At 35.1% G+C, this 17,536-nt stretch overlaps 2 protein-coding genes across 2 annotated transcripts; both read left to right on the forward strand.

Annotated features, from left to right (window-relative positions):
• The first annotated feature begins 7,119 nt into the window (after window positions 1-7,119).
• On the forward strand, window positions 7,120-12,427 carry LOC111993344 (dynein light chain 1, cytoplasmic-like). The gene is made up of 2 exons (XM_024025187.2): window positions 7,120-7,758; window positions 12,120-12,427. Exons 1-2 carry the CDS (start codon window positions 7,525-7,527, stop codon window positions 12,276-12,278), a joined length of 393 nt encoding a protein of 130 aa, XP_023880955.1. The 5' UTR covers window positions 7,120-7,524; the 3' UTR covers window positions 12,279-12,427.
• Window positions 12,428-13,099: 672 nt separating this feature from the next.
• LOC111993343 (F-box protein SKIP28-like) lies at window positions 13,100-15,686 on the forward strand. Its single transcript, XM_024025186.2, has 2 exons — window positions 13,100-13,770; window positions 14,875-15,686. The coding sequence occupies exons 1-2, from the start codon at window positions 13,360-13,362 to the stop codon at window positions 15,466-15,468; spliced, it is 1,005 nt and encodes a 334-aa protein (XP_023880954.1). The 5' UTR covers window positions 13,100-13,359; the 3' UTR covers window positions 15,469-15,686.
• The last annotated feature ends 1,850 nt before the right edge of the window (window positions 15,687-17,536 follow it).

A 17,536-nucleotide genomic window follows, 5' to 3' on the forward strand; every position in this document is an offset into this window, starting at 1 on the left:
GCCTATCATCAGGTAGAGTCAAACTAAGGGGGATGGAGAGAATAGCACTAGCATCAAAAGGAAGGAAAACTTCATGGATAATGTCAGCTTCCAGGTGGCTGATTCCGGATTAATGAGGGCAGAAACCGTGGTCTCATCAGGGAAAAAATGGGGAAAAGTTGCAGGTTTGTAAGAAGACGGAGTAGGCAACCATTTATCAGTCCATATTCCCACAGACACAACATTGCCTATTTGCCACCGACACCCAATTTGAACAATCTTTTGGGCCGCCATTATGCTATGCCAAGAGTACGATGGATTCCTCCCCAAAGATGCATTCATAAAATCCCCATGAGGAAAATATTTCACTTTATATACCCGGTGGAAAAGAGAGTTTGGGCAAGTCTGAAGCCGCCAACCCTGCTTAGCCAACAAAGCAATATTAAATGCCTTTAAATCTCGAAATCCCATACCTCCTTCCTCCTTTGGAGCACACATCTTGTCCCAGCTTAGCTAGGCTAATTTTGAATGATTTTCCTGCTGACCCCACCAAAATCGCCTCACCAAACCAGCAAGCTCATCACACAAGGCATCAGGAAGCTTAAAACAACTCATAGTATAGGATGGAATAGCTTGGGCCACAGACTTAATCAAAATTTCCTTGCCGGCATTTGATAAGAGCTTCTCCTTCCCCAGATAATTTGTTCCCCAATTTTTCCTTAAGATCATTAAAGGTGTTCCGTTTAGACCACCCCACCAAAGAAGGTAATCCCAGATACTTCTCATGATGTCTAATCAAAGGAGCCCCAAAACGCCGTTGGATTTCCCCTTGAATTGAATCTGGAGTATTTCTACTAAAAAATAAAGCAGTCTTATTCCTGTTTAGTTGTTGCCCTGACACTGCTTCATAAACTATAAGGACTTGTTGCAAAACTTCACATTCCCCCAATGTAGCTTGGCAAAAGATCAAGCTGTCATCAGCAAAAAATAAACGAGAAATACGAGGAGCACCACGACAAACCGCCACACTTTTGAGATTGCCCATGTCCACCTGTTGTTTAATTAAGCCAGATAAGCCTTCTGCACAGAGTAATACGTCCTGAAGGTTTCCCATTAATCCGCACAGAATAAGTAACAGTGCAAACACATCGCATTACAACTCCACCAGTCTCCTATGTATGCCAAGTTTTTCCATTATACTCTTTTCCGGCTAATATGGTGCATAGTCTCATAAGCAACCAGGATATTATCATATATGAACCTACCTTTAGTGAAAGCACTTTGGTTTTCACTAACAATGACAGATAAAACAGTCTTAAGTCTATTAGCCACAGTCTTAGAAGCAATTTTATAAATGACATTACAAAGGCTTATAGGTCTATACTCAGTAATCTTGCGGGGATTTTTAATCTTTGGTATAAGGACAATGTGGGTGTCATTAAAATCTGGAGGAGTTATCCCATGATTCAAAAAATTTAACACAGCTTGTGTAACACAATCACCAGAAATAGACCAAAATTTTTGGTAAAAGAGAGGAGGCATACCATCCGGACCTAGAGCCGTTGTTAGACGCATTTGTTTTAGCGCTTGTTGCACTTCTATGGCTTGAAAGTCACGGCCAAGCAAACAATTCAAGGGTTCAGAAACCACGGTTTGAACAGTCTCAACAACTCTCTCAATTTCAGTTGGGCTAGAAGAGGTGAAGAGCGAAGAAAAATAGTCTGTAACAATGCCTTCAATTACCTCCGGGGTTTCTTGCCACATACCTGAGCTGTCCTCCATCCCTTCAATTAAATTTTTCTGGTTCCTATTGGAAGCTTTGGCATGAAAAAAACGAGTGTTTCGGTCACCCGCCACCAAATACATATTTCTAGAACGTTGCTTCCACATGACCTCCTCGGTGTCCAACCATGAATTCAATTCCTTCCTCACACTTCTAATTTCCTTATTGTGATGATCTGGTTACTGTTGAAGCCTTTGAAGATTGGTACGTAATGATGAAATCCGACGACCCACATGGCCAAATTCTACCTTATTCCACCTTTGCAAAGACTCCCTGCATGCCAAGAGACAATTTTGAATCGAAAATCCCGTTGGACAGGACAATCCACGCTCCCAAGCTTCACTAACCACCTCCAAACAACGAGGGTCATGAAGCCATATGGCTTCAAAACGAAACACCGCCCCGTGACCCATACGTTGTCTAGTATCATTGCCCCATTAAAGTGATAGCATGCAATGATCCGACTCTATAGAGGAGATATGGACCACCTTAGCATTAGCAAACTTCCTCATCCATTCTACATTAGCCAAAGCGCGATCCAACCGAGCCTATATACTATCACCATTCTCAAAATGTTTCGACCAAGTGTATCTAGCACCCGAGTACCCCAAGTCTCTAAACCGGCAAAAATCCATCACCTCACGGAATCTGTCCATCTGACGTTCTAGTCTACATTGCCCACCCAACTTCTCAGAGTTACTCATAATTTCATTATAGTCACCAATACATAGCCATGGTAACGTATTGTGACGGCCAAAAGCTTCCAAAATTTGCCAAGTTTCTTCCCTTTTACTAGTATCTGGTTGGCCATAAAAACCGGTAAGGCGCCAAGACCCTTGAACATTCCTACACCCCACCTCTGCATCAATGTACCATTTCGAATAACCTTTGATGTTAACATAAGTCTCTGGTTTCCAAAGAAGTGCTAGACCCCCGCTTCTACCCTCACTTGGCACAATTAATCCCTGGGTAAAACCAATAGAATTCTGAATTTCCTTCATCTTGTATTGACTTTTCCTCGGAATCTTAGTCTCCATGAGGAAAACTAAGCTGGGAACTTCTTTTTCAACTATGCTCTGTAGAGCTTGAACTGTGCAGTGGTTCCCAAGCCCCCGACAATTCCAACTAAGAGTACTCATTGCTCCCGGCGGTGCGAAGAAAAGGAAGGAAGATGATAAAGCTCTTGAGGTGAGTGCTCTTCTAGAAAGGGAGATGTTACTTTTTGATCAATAAACTTGTTGTATATAATTTACGATTACAAATATATATATATATATATATATATATATAACAAATGAGATAGTTATTGATTTTTGATAATCTTGATATTTTGCAAACATGTAGGATATATTAAGAATCTAATCCAACGATGGAATTGTGTGTGCATGTATATATATAATAGAAAATTATTTTATGGTGCAACAGTAACAAATATTATACTATGTGTAATTTGAACCACCATCATTTACATGATGTTTGGCAAGAATTAAGTGGTTTGAACAATAGTGCTTCAACAAATGTGTTGTACCCACAACAATTGCCTCATCAAGGCCCTGGTAGTACATACATCGACACCGAGTGTTAGCTTATTAATTCTCTAAGAGAGAGTAGATGCGAAGGTTCAAATCGAATTCCAACCACAAGGCCTTCCATAAGTCTTTTCTCTCTCCTTTTTTTTGTCTATTTTAGCATAAGATTCTACTTTTTCTATTTTACACAATCACTTTTAAAAAACACTCACATAAAATTATCTATTCTACATAATCTTTTTTCATTCCTTTTTTATTATTATCTTCAAAGAGAGAGAGGGAGAGAATTTGGTGAGAGCAAGACTTGAGAGAAAAAATATTAAATAATGAAATACAAAATTACAGTAACAATGTATATTTACTTTTTCTCTAGGTAGATATCTCCTAGATTTAGAGTTTGTTCCAATAGCAGCCAACCTTGAGACATAAGTTCCAAGTCCACGTCAACAACGCCCAGAAAACACTCATTGGAGAGAGGGCCCACGAAAGAGATCTTACTTCCTTTAAAAATAAAAAATAAAAAATAAGAAAAGCGTTGAGACGGAAGATTCTATCTGGAAATGGAAGCTGTCTCCCCTCAGTTGGATTGCCACTCAAATCTAGAGCTAATTGCTTCTCCTTGAAATGCGTTAAGGCACAACAATTGACATATCTATAATATATATATATATATATTGAGTGAGGATGAGAAGCCGAGGATAGTATATATATTGTGTGAGGATGAGAAGCCGAGGATAGGGATGAATGAGAGGAGGCAAATGCTAGAACTATCAACAAATTCTCGGGGCAAATATGACAACTCAACCACATGCCCAAGGAGACTAGAATACCTGAGGACCCCGAGGATACTAACACGTCCTCGGAAGGGTCGAAGCCCAGCTTTGAAAACCATCGGGCACAAACCAAGGAAAAGATGGAAAAGGAAAAGTGCAGATAATGCATCCATCACCTCTACATTCATCACCTAGAAAAGGAAGAGTGCAGATAATGCATCCATCATCTCTGCATTCAATGCTCTGTACTCATTTAGCTAGCCGCATTAATGAAGGAATGACCCTTGAACAGTGTCATCACAGCTCACAATCTAGTAGAGAAACCTTGTAGTAAGACCCTGATGGGACAAGTATCAAGAGAAATGAACCCTAGCCCTCAAAGTGGAAGGCCAAGATACAACTTGGACGACTATATAAGATAGAGAGATCCCAATGAAGAAGGGGATGAAAAATCTGAGGAGAAAAGAAAGAAAGTAATACCATTGTAATCGAAGAACAAGTGTAAACCTACCTCAGACCATTCTCGAGGAACATAGCTTAATCAATCCAAGACTAGTATTATTCAATTTCCTTGTCTTAAGTATATTCCAAACACTTATTCTCTTATCACAAGATCAATTCATTCTAGCAAGGGTAACCAAGGTTGACTGACACCCCATATCTATAAATTAATTGTATGAGGTTAAAAGTTAACTTTCTAAGTTTTTGCCCCCCCACCCCCCAAAAAGTCAAAATTAAGAGAAACTCAAATTATAATCTAAATTTAACTTCAATTGAAGTCCAATTGTGAGCCATGTCTCCCATTTAATTTTTAATTTTTGTGCCAAATTAATTATTAAGAGTAAAAATCGAAAAGTCCAAATCCAATTAAATTCTAAAATTGGATTTCAATTGGAGTCCAATTTTGAGTCACATGTCCATCTAATTTTTTTATTTTTGTGGCAAGTAAATTACTAGGTGTAAAAATCAAAGAGTCTAAATTCAATTAAATTCAAAAGAGCATGCGTGTGCGCATGCACACATATATATAATGAGAAATGATTACATGTTTTAAATATTTATGGTTTAAAAAAGGTTTAAGCTAATATCATGTATAATTTCAACATCTTCTAAAAAAATAGTATAATTTAAACTGTCTAATTATGATTGTTTTTAATTGTACTTGTGCATATGCACGAGGTTACACACTAGTATATATAAAATAAAAACATATCTCATATATTATGTTGTATATATTTTTGAGGTCTCACAATTTTACATATCAGTACTATTTTCACACACACACACACACACATATATATATATTAATTGAATGTAAATTATATTATTAATTTAAAACATCCATAAAAATCTTAGCATAACCTATTTTCTTTAAACAATAGAGTATATAATTCAATACACATACACAATCATAATACATATCTATAATAAGAATCATAATTATCATATTATATTAAATTTTCATGTGCATTACACAATTTACCCACTAGTTTTATGTATAATATAAAAATAAAAATAATATCATTGTAAATACAAAATTTCTCAATAGTAGAAAATCAAACAATTGAAAAAGTGTTTCACAAATATAATTTGGTATTAATCAAGTAGTGAGTATAATTTCTATTTCGATTCTTTTACAAAAGAATACTCCTCTGATTCTATCTTATTTGAACTTGACTTGAACAAGAAATTCTCTTGGCTTTGGTTAGAAGATGGATTGAACGGTCTACAAATCTTTGGCTTTAAGCTAGCTTGTTAGAGATTTGTTGTTCTTTAAGTTCTTCGAATGTTCTTCAAGTTCTTCGAAGATTCTTGGATTTTAGGTTGAAATTCTTCGGTGCTTTAGAGACATAATTTCTCCAGAGCTCTGGCTTCTTGAAAACTTGGTGTTGAAAATGAGAGAAGATGTACTCTATTTATAGTGGTTTCAGGGGATAAGTTCCATTTTGAATTGATATGCTTGAAAATATGTAATAGACTTTGATTGGCCCAAATTTTGCTTAGAGATAATTATCTCTATTTATCTATTTTGATAAAGATAATAATCAACAAAGATAAATAAATATCTCTATTTTATTTATTTATTTTAATAAAGATAATTATCCATTAATTTTGAATAGAAAAATCATCTTTATTTTATTAATTTATTTCAAGAAAGATAATTATTTATAAATTTTGAATAGAAAAGTTATCTTTATCTTGTGGACCAAATGAGATGTGACAAATTTCAATATGCCAATGTGATGTCAATTTGGATGACACATTTCATCATTTGACTTAATTAATTTAATAACATATTAATTTGCAATTAACACTAAATTTTTGATGTGGCATTTTGTAATTGGCTTGACAAATTTTTGCCTCCTACAATCACTATTCTCAATTCAATGAAATGTATAATTTGTCCTCTGGAATGGATTTTTTTTATTAAAAAAAGAAATCTCCAATGGATGTTTTTTGACAAATACACTATGCCTATTGAACTACTATATTATTTTACTCTGCAACCTGTTAAATTGAGACATGAAAAATCCCAAAAATATTAAATAATTAAGATCTTAAACTAATATAAAATTTCATGACACTGATCAAGAGACATGACTTAAACCATAATATATTACAATCAGAAGCTCTTATACGTTCCCAAAAATCCTTATTCTTAACCAACTCTTCATTAGGATCATCTTTCTTTGTATAATATATATATATATATATATATATATTTTGGGTAAGAGATAATTTTTATAGGAAAAAAAAGTAAAATAATTAAATATTTTGATAATTTTTTTTTATTTTCTATAAAAATAATATAAAAATTTTAAAAATAATTTATTAACAATTAACCTAAAGAATCACTTAAAAAACCTTTAAAATTATTGCAAAAGAACGACAGTTAAATGGTAATAGGATTATTGCAACAGAGAATGACAGCGAAAACTTAAAAGGAAAGGACACATGAGACTGTTAAACAGTTAAAGCCACGCAAGGTTCTCGGCCAGTACTACTTTTAAACTTTACCATATTTCCATTTATTATTAGTGCTTTTGGAGCTTCCTCTGGGACTTGGTCGGCAGTTCCCCAATAATCAAAGTAAACACTAATTTGTCCCCTCTGCCCTCTACCCTCTCCATGCCTTTAGCCCCAACAACCTCGTCCATACGCAACAAAATAAACAAAAACAACAGCACCCACAAACGCATCAAAAGAAAAGAAAAAGAATAAGAATAAAGAGCAAAAATAAACCCAACAAACATATAAACATTACGTTCGAGACCTTTGTTTCCTTTCCTTTCCTTTCCTTTTCCAGTCTCACTCTCTTTTTCCTCTGCACATTTACTTTTCTTTCAAACAAATGGAACACTAAAACACAGTAGTAGTGGGAGAGATTAAGCGTGGGAGTGATGAGAGAGTGAAGAAGAAGAAGAAGCAGTGAGTGAGTGAGAGAAAAGAGAAAGAAGAAATGGAGGGATCAGCAGAGGAAGAGCTGGAGAGGAGGAGCAAGTTCCTCAGCAGTTTGATACAGAAGAAGAAAGCGATAGAGCAAGAAGATCAGCATGACTATCTCAACGTTCGCGTTAGAGCCTCTGACATGCCACTTGCTTTGCAAAACCGTGCCTTTCGTTGCGCACGTGACCACCTCGACTCCATGCCTTCCAAGCTCGACAGTAAACGCCTTGCTCTCGCGCTTAAGAAGGTCAAAATTTTGGTTTTTCTTTTTCTTTTATTCTTATTGGTTTTTTTTTTCTTTTTTTTCTTTTTCATAAAGATTTTTGAGTTGGGTTTGTTCGGATACTTGTTTATTGGAGTGATCGGAGTAATGGGTAGTGAATCAAATTTAGTGTGGTGCATGTGGTCCTGCTTGGTCATTGCTAGTCTTGGACTCGAGCTGAATATGTTTGCCTTTTGCTTTTTTCTTTTTCTTTTTTCTTTCTGGGTTCTGATTTTTGTTTTGTACTTATAGGATAATTTAATTTCGATTGTTAATTGGTGCGTTTTAGAGCGAAGGTTATTGAATAGATATAGTATAGAGGTGGTCCAATGAATTATTTGTCTTGGTTTGAGCTGAAAAGGGTATGTTCTTTTATTCGTTTTGGTTCTGTTTTTTCTGGCGTTTATATGTGGTCTAATAGGGTTACTGGATTTATATTTGTTTTTTATTTTTATATTTTTCCCGTTTGGACTAGGCAGATTGAATGAATCTATGGGAAGGTGTAATTGCTTAGTAAGTGTTTCTGTTTCTGTCTTTCCTGGTGATGATCTTTATCTTGTCAGTCTGTTTATCTGGATTGTTATTTTAAATATTTTTAGTGAGGATCTCAAAGAACTTTGTGTAGGGATGGTCCAAATGGTCAGTTGTTTGCTTGAGCTTAAAATATTCTCTCTGACTCTCCTTAAATTCTTTTCTGGTCATTATATTGAGAATAAACTTAATTGATTTTTCCTTTATTCGTAATTGCTAGAATTGAAGTGTTCCAAATGTTTGGTACCGTCAAATTGAGCTGGTGGCTTTTTCAATTGCAATCTTCACACTTGGATTCCAATTTTAATTTACTGTAATTTGTATGTATTAAAAAGTGAAGTAACTTACACTTGGTCCAATGTTTAGTTGGATTAAGCTGAAAATATATAAGAAGTCTCTCACACTCTAATGCTTTGTTATTTTGTCTCGAATAAATTTACTTGGTATCACCATTTGAATTTAGACAAGCGCAGTAATTGAGCAACTTGTATACCGATCCAATTGCTTGGTTATTTCAGATCAAGCTACAAAACACACACGCGCACGCACACGCACACACATGCAGTTTTCTACTATAACCTTTGTTGTTATGAACTTCATTTGTTAGTTTGAGATCAAATGCTTTGCTTGGATGGCTACATTTCAAATTCAGAGTAAACCACAATACAAGTGGTCCCTTAGGTTCATTGTGTCAGCTTAAACTGAATTTAATCCTAATTCATCAGGAGGGTGTATATTGAGTTGGGTTTCTTACTTGGAGTCTAGTTCTATATTGTATGGTTTTTGGATGGAGAATACAAATGCATGAAAATACAGATGTCATGACATGGTTTTTAAGTTAGCTATTGACCTGGCTGGTTCCAAGTTGGTCATGTTTGAGAGCATAAGCTTGATCCAGCCTCTTAAATTCTAATCTTTTTTTTTTTTTTGAGAAAATTCTTAAATGTAACTAATTAGGCTGTATTGGTTACCCGAAAATGAACTGTCTGGCAAAATGTTCTGTTTGCTTCTAGTTTAGACATTCTGTATAAGATGGTCAACATTATAGTTTTGTTTATGTCAAAAAGGCAATGGAATTTGTTCATGTCAAGAAGGCAACAAGAGAGAGGGGATGTGCTGCCATAGATGGCAAAAGAGAAGTTATAAAGGTGCTTTCTTTTTATAAAGGTAGTCATAGCTAAGGTTTAGTGCTTAAGAGTCAAAGCAAAAATATGAAAAAGAAGCATCAATGCTTGGTTTGAGTATCTTAATATAGTGGTATCAATTTAGCATATACAATACATGGTTCTAGTTCGTAGTGCTGAAAGAGAAGATTACTGACGCAGTGATGCTGGCATGTAGTTAGGCCTTGTGCTAGTAAAATTTTCTAAAGTTGTAATTAGATCATGATGTGAGAGGCAATCCTAATCATTTATGAAGCCAACAGATATTCACAAATAAGAGGAGGAAATCTAAGGTTGGGTTCACCATAGGTGTAGCATCCGTAGACTGTAGGGATTTATGGGATGAGGGGACTAAGGTTACTTCCTTTATTTGAGAAAAAAAATATTCACTCCTAGATTAAAAATTGATCCTACATGATAGAAAATTCTAATTCTAGAGGGGTGTTTCTCTCTGTTTTTGCAAATAGTAAGATGGAGGGATAGAACTCTGGAAACAAACCCCAAAAAGGCGGTAGAATGTCATCCGGCCATGAGGCCATTGGCCCTAATTTAAAGGATATGTAATGTTTTGATTAATACCATTTCAGTATGTTTTTCTGTCTTCTAATGGTGAGACTCCAAGATTTTTCTCGTCTTTTTTTTTCTTCTTCAAATTTCAGCCACATCCAGACATTATTTTTACACCATTAACCCTTAAGAATCATATCCTATAAAACCCTAACAATCAATTTTCATAAGAAATCTTCACAAATATCAAAACTACCATTATCGGTATTATTCATGGATACTCTCCACAGCCCCCCGCATACCACCATTTTGGTTCTCAGTTTTCTTTTCTTTTCTGTTTTTTTGGACCTGAAACCCTTCATTATCCTTAAACTAGTCTTCTTAGTTATATTTATCTACTGTTTTTTATTCCTATATTGATTGTAGCAGAATGTTGATCCTTGAATTAAGGCCCATCCTCCAATAGATTTGCCATTTACGATTGTGCTGGCTTGGACTTGCCATTATTCTGCCTGTAGATTGAGATGCATGAAAAGTTATAGCCTCTAGCGGTTCTTTCAATATAATTCTTTTCTCCTGGATTTCTTATTCTCTGTGGTTTCTTTTCTATTCTTCTTGCCAATATGTGGTTCTTCTTCTTCTTCTTCTTTTTTGGTTGGGAAAATATGTTATTGAATGCAACCATTTTCTTCCTCATGCTATCAAATCCCTTTGTCAGATTTTTTTCTATTGAAGTTTTTCTGCTACAATCACCTTCCTGTTCCTTTCTCTCTCCCCCTCTTTCATCACATTCATCATAAAAGTCATCATTACATTTTCTATATTTACTTGTCAAGTGTTAAATTGCCATTTTTTTGTCAATTTATTTTTAGGTGAAGATTGAATTCAAACAAGATGTGTGGTGAAACACAAAATTGCCAAAAATTCAAGTATAGTCAACCAGTTGGTTGTCATAGTGCATCACTAGTGCTTGGCTCATGAATGGTAAAGGTTGCATCATCCAGAGTTTGAGAAATCAAAAACAGTTTTGAAATGAGAAACACAATCTCAGCTAATTGATAGCTTCTAGGTTTAAACTTTTTTGGCATTTATATATTGATATCTACTAAAACAATAAACTGTATGAAATACACTAACAATTGTTACCTTCTTTTCCCCCTTTTTTTAATAATCTGTCTTGCTGTGCATGAACATTAAATAGCTGAAATTATTAGGCTTGGTGATATTAGAGTATAATATAATACATATACGACAAGCTAACCTTAAAATGGATCCCAGCTTAGTAGGTAATTGAGACTTATGGTACAAGTAGCAATTATGAGAACCTTGTAATTCACCTTATCAAAAAAAATGATTACTTTTTGATTCGTAAAAATTGTAATTTTAAGTGATCTGCCATCAAGCTAATTGGTTGATGATTTTACATTTTTTATTTTTCCATAGAAGTTGTATTTATAAAATTTAAAAATAAATAAATAAATAAAGGGTTTCATAGACAATGTTTGAGCTTCCTTTTCTTTTTTATGGTACTGCTTTTCAAGATGACTTTAATTGTAGAAGCAAGAGCATTTGATGTCTTGATTTAAAAGAAATAGGCTGTCTGATATGTATATGGAACTGATCTTCAATTGTGTTTTAATCCTTGCTATATAAAGCCATTGGAATGACAATGGCATCGCAAACAACACGTGATATTAGCCCAAACATTGAGAAAGCTAGATTGCAATCAAATTAATTTTATGAGTCTGACCTATCATTATGGAATACATGGAGATAATAATGACGATTGGTATATGATCATAGAACCGAACATTGATATTTCTGGTGATGTGAGCGGAACAAGAATTGATTTTAAACCTCTATACAGCAGCTTCTATGGCAGAGTGGTGTTGAAAAGAAGGAACAGACAGAGAGAGAAAGTTCTCTAATCTAGACCCAATACTTTGGTTCCCTTCCTTGAATGTGCTTTTTGTGAATATATGAAATTTCATGGATTCAGTATGGCCACTGGAAAATTGCTGCCAGTTCTCCCTATTGTTCCAGAAAAGTTCTAGGACCATTTACTGTTAAGGCTTCATATTGCCTTTTTTCTTCTTTTAATTTTATTATGCAGAAAGCTTCTGATTAAGTTTTTTTACGTGACAGGAATTTGATTCATCATATGGTCCAGCTTGGCACTGCATTGTGGGAACTAGCTTTGGCTCATATGTCACACATTCCATAGGGGGCTTCTTGTATTTTTCAATTGACAAGGTTTACATCCTTCTATTCAAGACTGCTGTTGAGCCTTTAGAACAGTCTTAACAATTGAGTTGTATCCACTGTGTTTTATGAAATTAAATATTTCCACGCTCAACTTGAATGTAAAATTATAGACTGCGATATACAGAAACATTTTCTATTCTGTGTTGTATTTTTTTCGTTCTATATTGGTGACTCTCCTTATACAGTTATACTAAGTGCATAAATGGTGCTAGTTTCGTGTGATAAGCTGCACGATATTCCTATAGGCCATAGTCAATTTTGCTACATACTTTCATTCTGTAAAACATAGAGTTATGCCTCACTTTTCAGATTGAGTAAATAATTTGCGTTTCCATAAAGCTTGAACACAGCTCTGTTAGTGATTGCTTACGCGTGTTAATTTCAACTTATATTTGGTGCAACTTTTGGTCAATGTCACACCAACAAATATCTTTTTATTGGCCAAGCATTTCATCAAGTGTGCGGGTTATATAGTCAGATACTCCTCAAGACCCATCAAGCTTGTGAAATATTTGATATTAATTGAAGATTAAGAAGCATCCCATCTATATATTATTCAAAAATTTAGTTGTTACTTTTTTAGAATATACTTAATACATGAATTCATAGACTCGGTAGTGAGATAAGATGCAAATTAATAGTAGACTTGAAAAATATTAATCTAATAAAAAGTTACTGAACAGTGTATCTTTGTTATGCTAGATGTGATTTGAATCTAACATGCCCTTAATCATACTTAACTACATGCTAATATTTCAAAATTTGGATTACATTTACATTTAGTTTGTCACCATGGTAAATTCGTTCTTGAATTCAACTTTAGCAATTTTCATTTGCTTGCTAGGAAAGAAGACTCCGTCTGAAAATTCTACATACCGACTCACAAGTCACAACTTGCACACGTGGCTTATATCATCCTTGTCATGAAACTCTTAACTACTAAGTTTGTCGTAGTCTTTCTTATCCTTCAACCTCAAACTCTCTCCTCTCTCTGCCAAGTAAAATAAAAGTTCCTTCCTTCTTCCTTTCAATTCTGATTCTGTTGCTTCATGCAGCTTATGTAACTCCTTTAAGTCATTCTTATTTTGAATTTCTATTGCCAATTCTCAAACCCACGGACATGGAAATTTCACATGTTGTGGAGGACAACAGAAATGAAGACATGCAGGATTCACAAACTCTACTTTCATCCAAATCCTGTGTAAGTTCCCAAAACGAGTATACACAGGAAGTAGAACCAGGGCCACCCCATGAGTCTTTGTTCCTTGTTTTGGCTTACCTTCCTTTGTTTGAACTTCTTGCCATGAGTGAAGTTTGCATGTCATTAAGAGATGCAGTGCACAATGATGTACTGCTATGGCTGAATATCATTGTTGAAAGGCCTTTAAGTTCAAGGTTGTCTGATGGGATTCTGATGAAGATCACTTCAAAAGCGAGTGGTAGGCTGAAAACTTTGGTTCTGATAAACTGTGAGAAGATTACAGATGATGGGCTTCAGCTAGTCATTAGGAAGAACCCCCATATCAACAAGGTATGAAAACCAAAAAATTGATGTCTGATGTTTCTTTATGTTCCATCTTCAATTAATTTTGCAGTTTCAATTTTAGTTTTGGTGCTTTAATTGGATGAAGTAGTTCATATTTGGGACAGTTGATAGCCATGAATAATTTGCATTGAATTGTTAAGAGATGGCAATGGATAAGATTTGCCTGGTGGTGGGCAACTGGGATTTCCTCTATCATAAAAGTCTGTCTAGTCTCCTCTTTCATGATGCGATTGGCTCACTTGGGTGCTAAATTGAGTTGTAGAGCAATATAATATATGTATGTACCATGTATATGTTTATGGTGCGGTTCAACTCAGTTATCAATCTGGGTACAAAAGTGAGCTGATCCTGCACCAGCACAACTTATTAAAAACAGTACTTCCACAGGGAAGAATAAAAAGGCACTGATATGCTTTTGCCATTTAGCCTAGGCATTGGCCTCTACAGCTGCCTGGACAGAGCCTTGTTCAATTGCTCCCAACAATAAATTAGATTCAATTCATAAATCAATGGAATGGGGATTTATTTGGACCCAGCCCTCTGTGCACATAGTTTACACTGCATTTTTTTTTTTATAGATAAATTAATTTATGCTATACTTGATTCATACATTTCTGCATATAACATCGTTTGATTTACTGTATCAAGATTTTACCCCCCAAAAAAAAAAACTTTTGTGATCAAAATTACTTTAATTGATAAATGTACCAAAATTGCAGAAGCTCTCAACCATAACATCGTTTTATTTATTATGTCAGTTTGTTAGCATTCTGCCATCTTATAATGAAATTGATGCTACTTTTAGCATTTTTCACTGAAAATATGCATCCCATCAGTGAATCCTTTCGGGGGAAAAGTGCCTTAGATTAGATTTCCCAAATAAATAAAAAGAAAAATGGGGGAAAAAATACATGCCATATCGAAACACCCTTTAACTAGTGTGATTAGGCAGGCAGAACAGAACATTTAGATCATGGTTGTTATGCAACAATTTAGTTTTCTTACTCATTCTTTGAAGACAGTCATGTAACAAATATATATTAGCAGACAGTTTTTAACTGCATTATTGTTTTTTGCATATGGATTCAGCTCTTCCTACCAGAATGCACTGGCTTAACCCCTGAGGGAGTCATTAGAGCTGTAAAGACATTATCCGAAAATCATCACGGTTTAGAAAGTCTAAGGATACATGGCATCTACAACATAAAGAAAGATCACTTCGACACAATTCGCTCGTATTTCCAAATGAAACTGCCTCAGCATCAAAGGCAGCAACCTATCCTATTTCATCACAGGAATTCCCCAAAGTTTAGAAATGAAGAAAGTAACCCTATGATCGACATTGACGTGGATATCTGCCCAAAGTGCAACAATGTAAGTATGGTTTATGACTGTCCACGAGAGACCTGCAAGAAAAAGAGTTGCAAGGCATGCAACCTTTGCATTCCGAGGTGTGAAGAGTGTGGTGAATGCATCATAGAATCTGAAGAACTGGAAGCCACTGCATGTGGTGACAACTTGTGCTCAAACTGCTGGTTGCAGCTTCCTAAATGTAATTTCTGTAACCAGCCATATTGCAAGCTACACATCAATCACCAACACAGGCTTTCCGGCTCTACTGGTTTCGTTTGTGATGCTTGTCATGTGAAATTTGTTGCGACGTTGGGTGCTTGCTACTGCTAATGTCGAATATTGACATGCACACTCCAGTTCTAGAATGTCATAATCAACCTCAAATCTTATTTCTCATATTAGTTCATCACTCGTATGTATGTACATCTTAATGAGAATTGAAGATGCATCTCACGTAACTCTTGCTTTAATGCTAGCTACTCCACTTATTAACTTTTTATTAGATTAAAAGTTTAAATTTTTCACCAATAGATTACGTGTTTTCAATATTCTTAACATGCATGTCAGAATTTCGTATCAATTAGATGTTACTTTTTGATCAATAAACTTGTTGTATATAATTTACAATTACAAATATATATATATATATATATAAATATAACAAATGAGATAGTTATTGATTTTTGATAATCTTGATATTTTGCAAACATGTAGGATATATTAAAAATCTAATCCAACAATGGAATTGTGTGTGCATGTATATATATAATAAAAAATTATTTTATGGTGCAACAGTAACAAATATTATACTATGTGTAATTTGAACCACCATCATTTACATGATGTTTGGCAAGAGTTAAGTGGTTTGAACAGTAGTGCTTTAACAAATGTGTTGTACCCACAACAATTGCCTCATCAAGGTCCTGGTAGTACACACATCGACACCGGGTGTTAGCTTAGTAATTCTCTAAGAGAGAGTAGATGCGAAGGTTCAAATCGAATTCCAACCACAAGGCCTTCCATTAGTCTTTTCTCTCTCCTTTTTTTTGTCTATTTTAGCATAAGATTCTACTTTTTCTATTTTACACAATCACTTTTAAAAAACACTCACATAAAATTATCTATTCTACATTCTATTTTAATTACATAATCTTTTTTCATTCCTTTTTTATTATTATCTTCAAAGAGAGAGAGGGAGAGAATTTGGTGAGAGCAAGACTTGAGAGAAAAAAAATTAAATAATGAAATACAAAATTACAGTAACAATGTATATTTACTTTTTCTCTAGGTAGATATCTCTTAGATTTAGAGGTTGTTCCAATAGCAGCCAACCATGAGACATAAGTTCCAAGTCCACGTCAACAACGCCCAGAAAACACTCATTGGAGAGAGGGCCCACGAAAGAGATCTTACTTTCCTTTAAAAATAAAAAATAAAAAATAAGAAAAGCCTTGAGACGGAAGATTCTATCTGGAAATGGAAGCTGTCTCCCCTCAGTTGGATTGCCTCAAATCTAGAGTTAATTGGTTCCCCTTGAAATGCCTTAAGGCACAACAATTGACATATCTATAATATATATATATATATATGTTGAGTGAGGATGAGAAGCCGAGGACAGTATATATATTATGTGAGGATGAGAAGCCGAGGACAGGGATGAATGAGGGGAGGTAAATGCTAGAACTGTCAACAAATTCTCGAGGCAAACATGACAACTCAACTACAGCCCAAGGAGACTAGAATACCTGAGGACCCCGAGGATACTAACACGTCCTCGGAAGGGCCGAAGCCCAGCTTTGAAGACCATCGGGCACAAACCAAGGAAAAGAAGGAAAAGGAAAAGTGCAGATAATGCATCCATCACCTCTGCATTCATCACCTAGAAAAGGAAGAGTGCAGATAATGCATCCATCATCTCTGCATTCAATGCTCTGTACTTATTTAGCTGGCCGCATTAATGAAGGAATGACCCTTGAACAGTGTCATTACAGCTCAAAATCTAGTAAAGAAACCTTGTAGTAAGACCCTGATGGGACAAGTATCAAGAGAAATGAACCCTAGCCCTCCAAGTGGAAGGCCAAGATACAACTTGGACGACTATATAAGATGGAGAGATCCCAATGAAGAAAGGGATGAAAAATCTGAGGAGAAAAGAAAGAAAGTAATACCATTGTAATCCAAGAACAAGTGTAAACCTACCTCGGACCATTCCCGAGGAACATAGCTTAATCAATCCAAGACTAGTATTATTCAATTTCCTTGTCTTAAGTATATTCCAAACACTTATTCTCTTATCACAAGATCAATTCATTCTAGCAAGGGTAACCAAGGTTGACTGACACCCCATATCTATAAATTAATTGTGTGAGGTTAAAAGTTAACTTTCTAAGTTTTTTCC

This window comes from Quercus suber, unplaced genomic scaffold (genome assembly GCF_002906115.3).
Source record: "Quercus suber isolate HL8 unplaced genomic scaffold, Cork oak 2.0 scaffold_625, whole genome shotgun sequence".
In the NCBI taxonomy this organism is placed as follows: Eukaryota; Viridiplantae; Streptophyta; class Magnoliopsida; order Fagales; family Fagaceae; genus Quercus; species Quercus suber.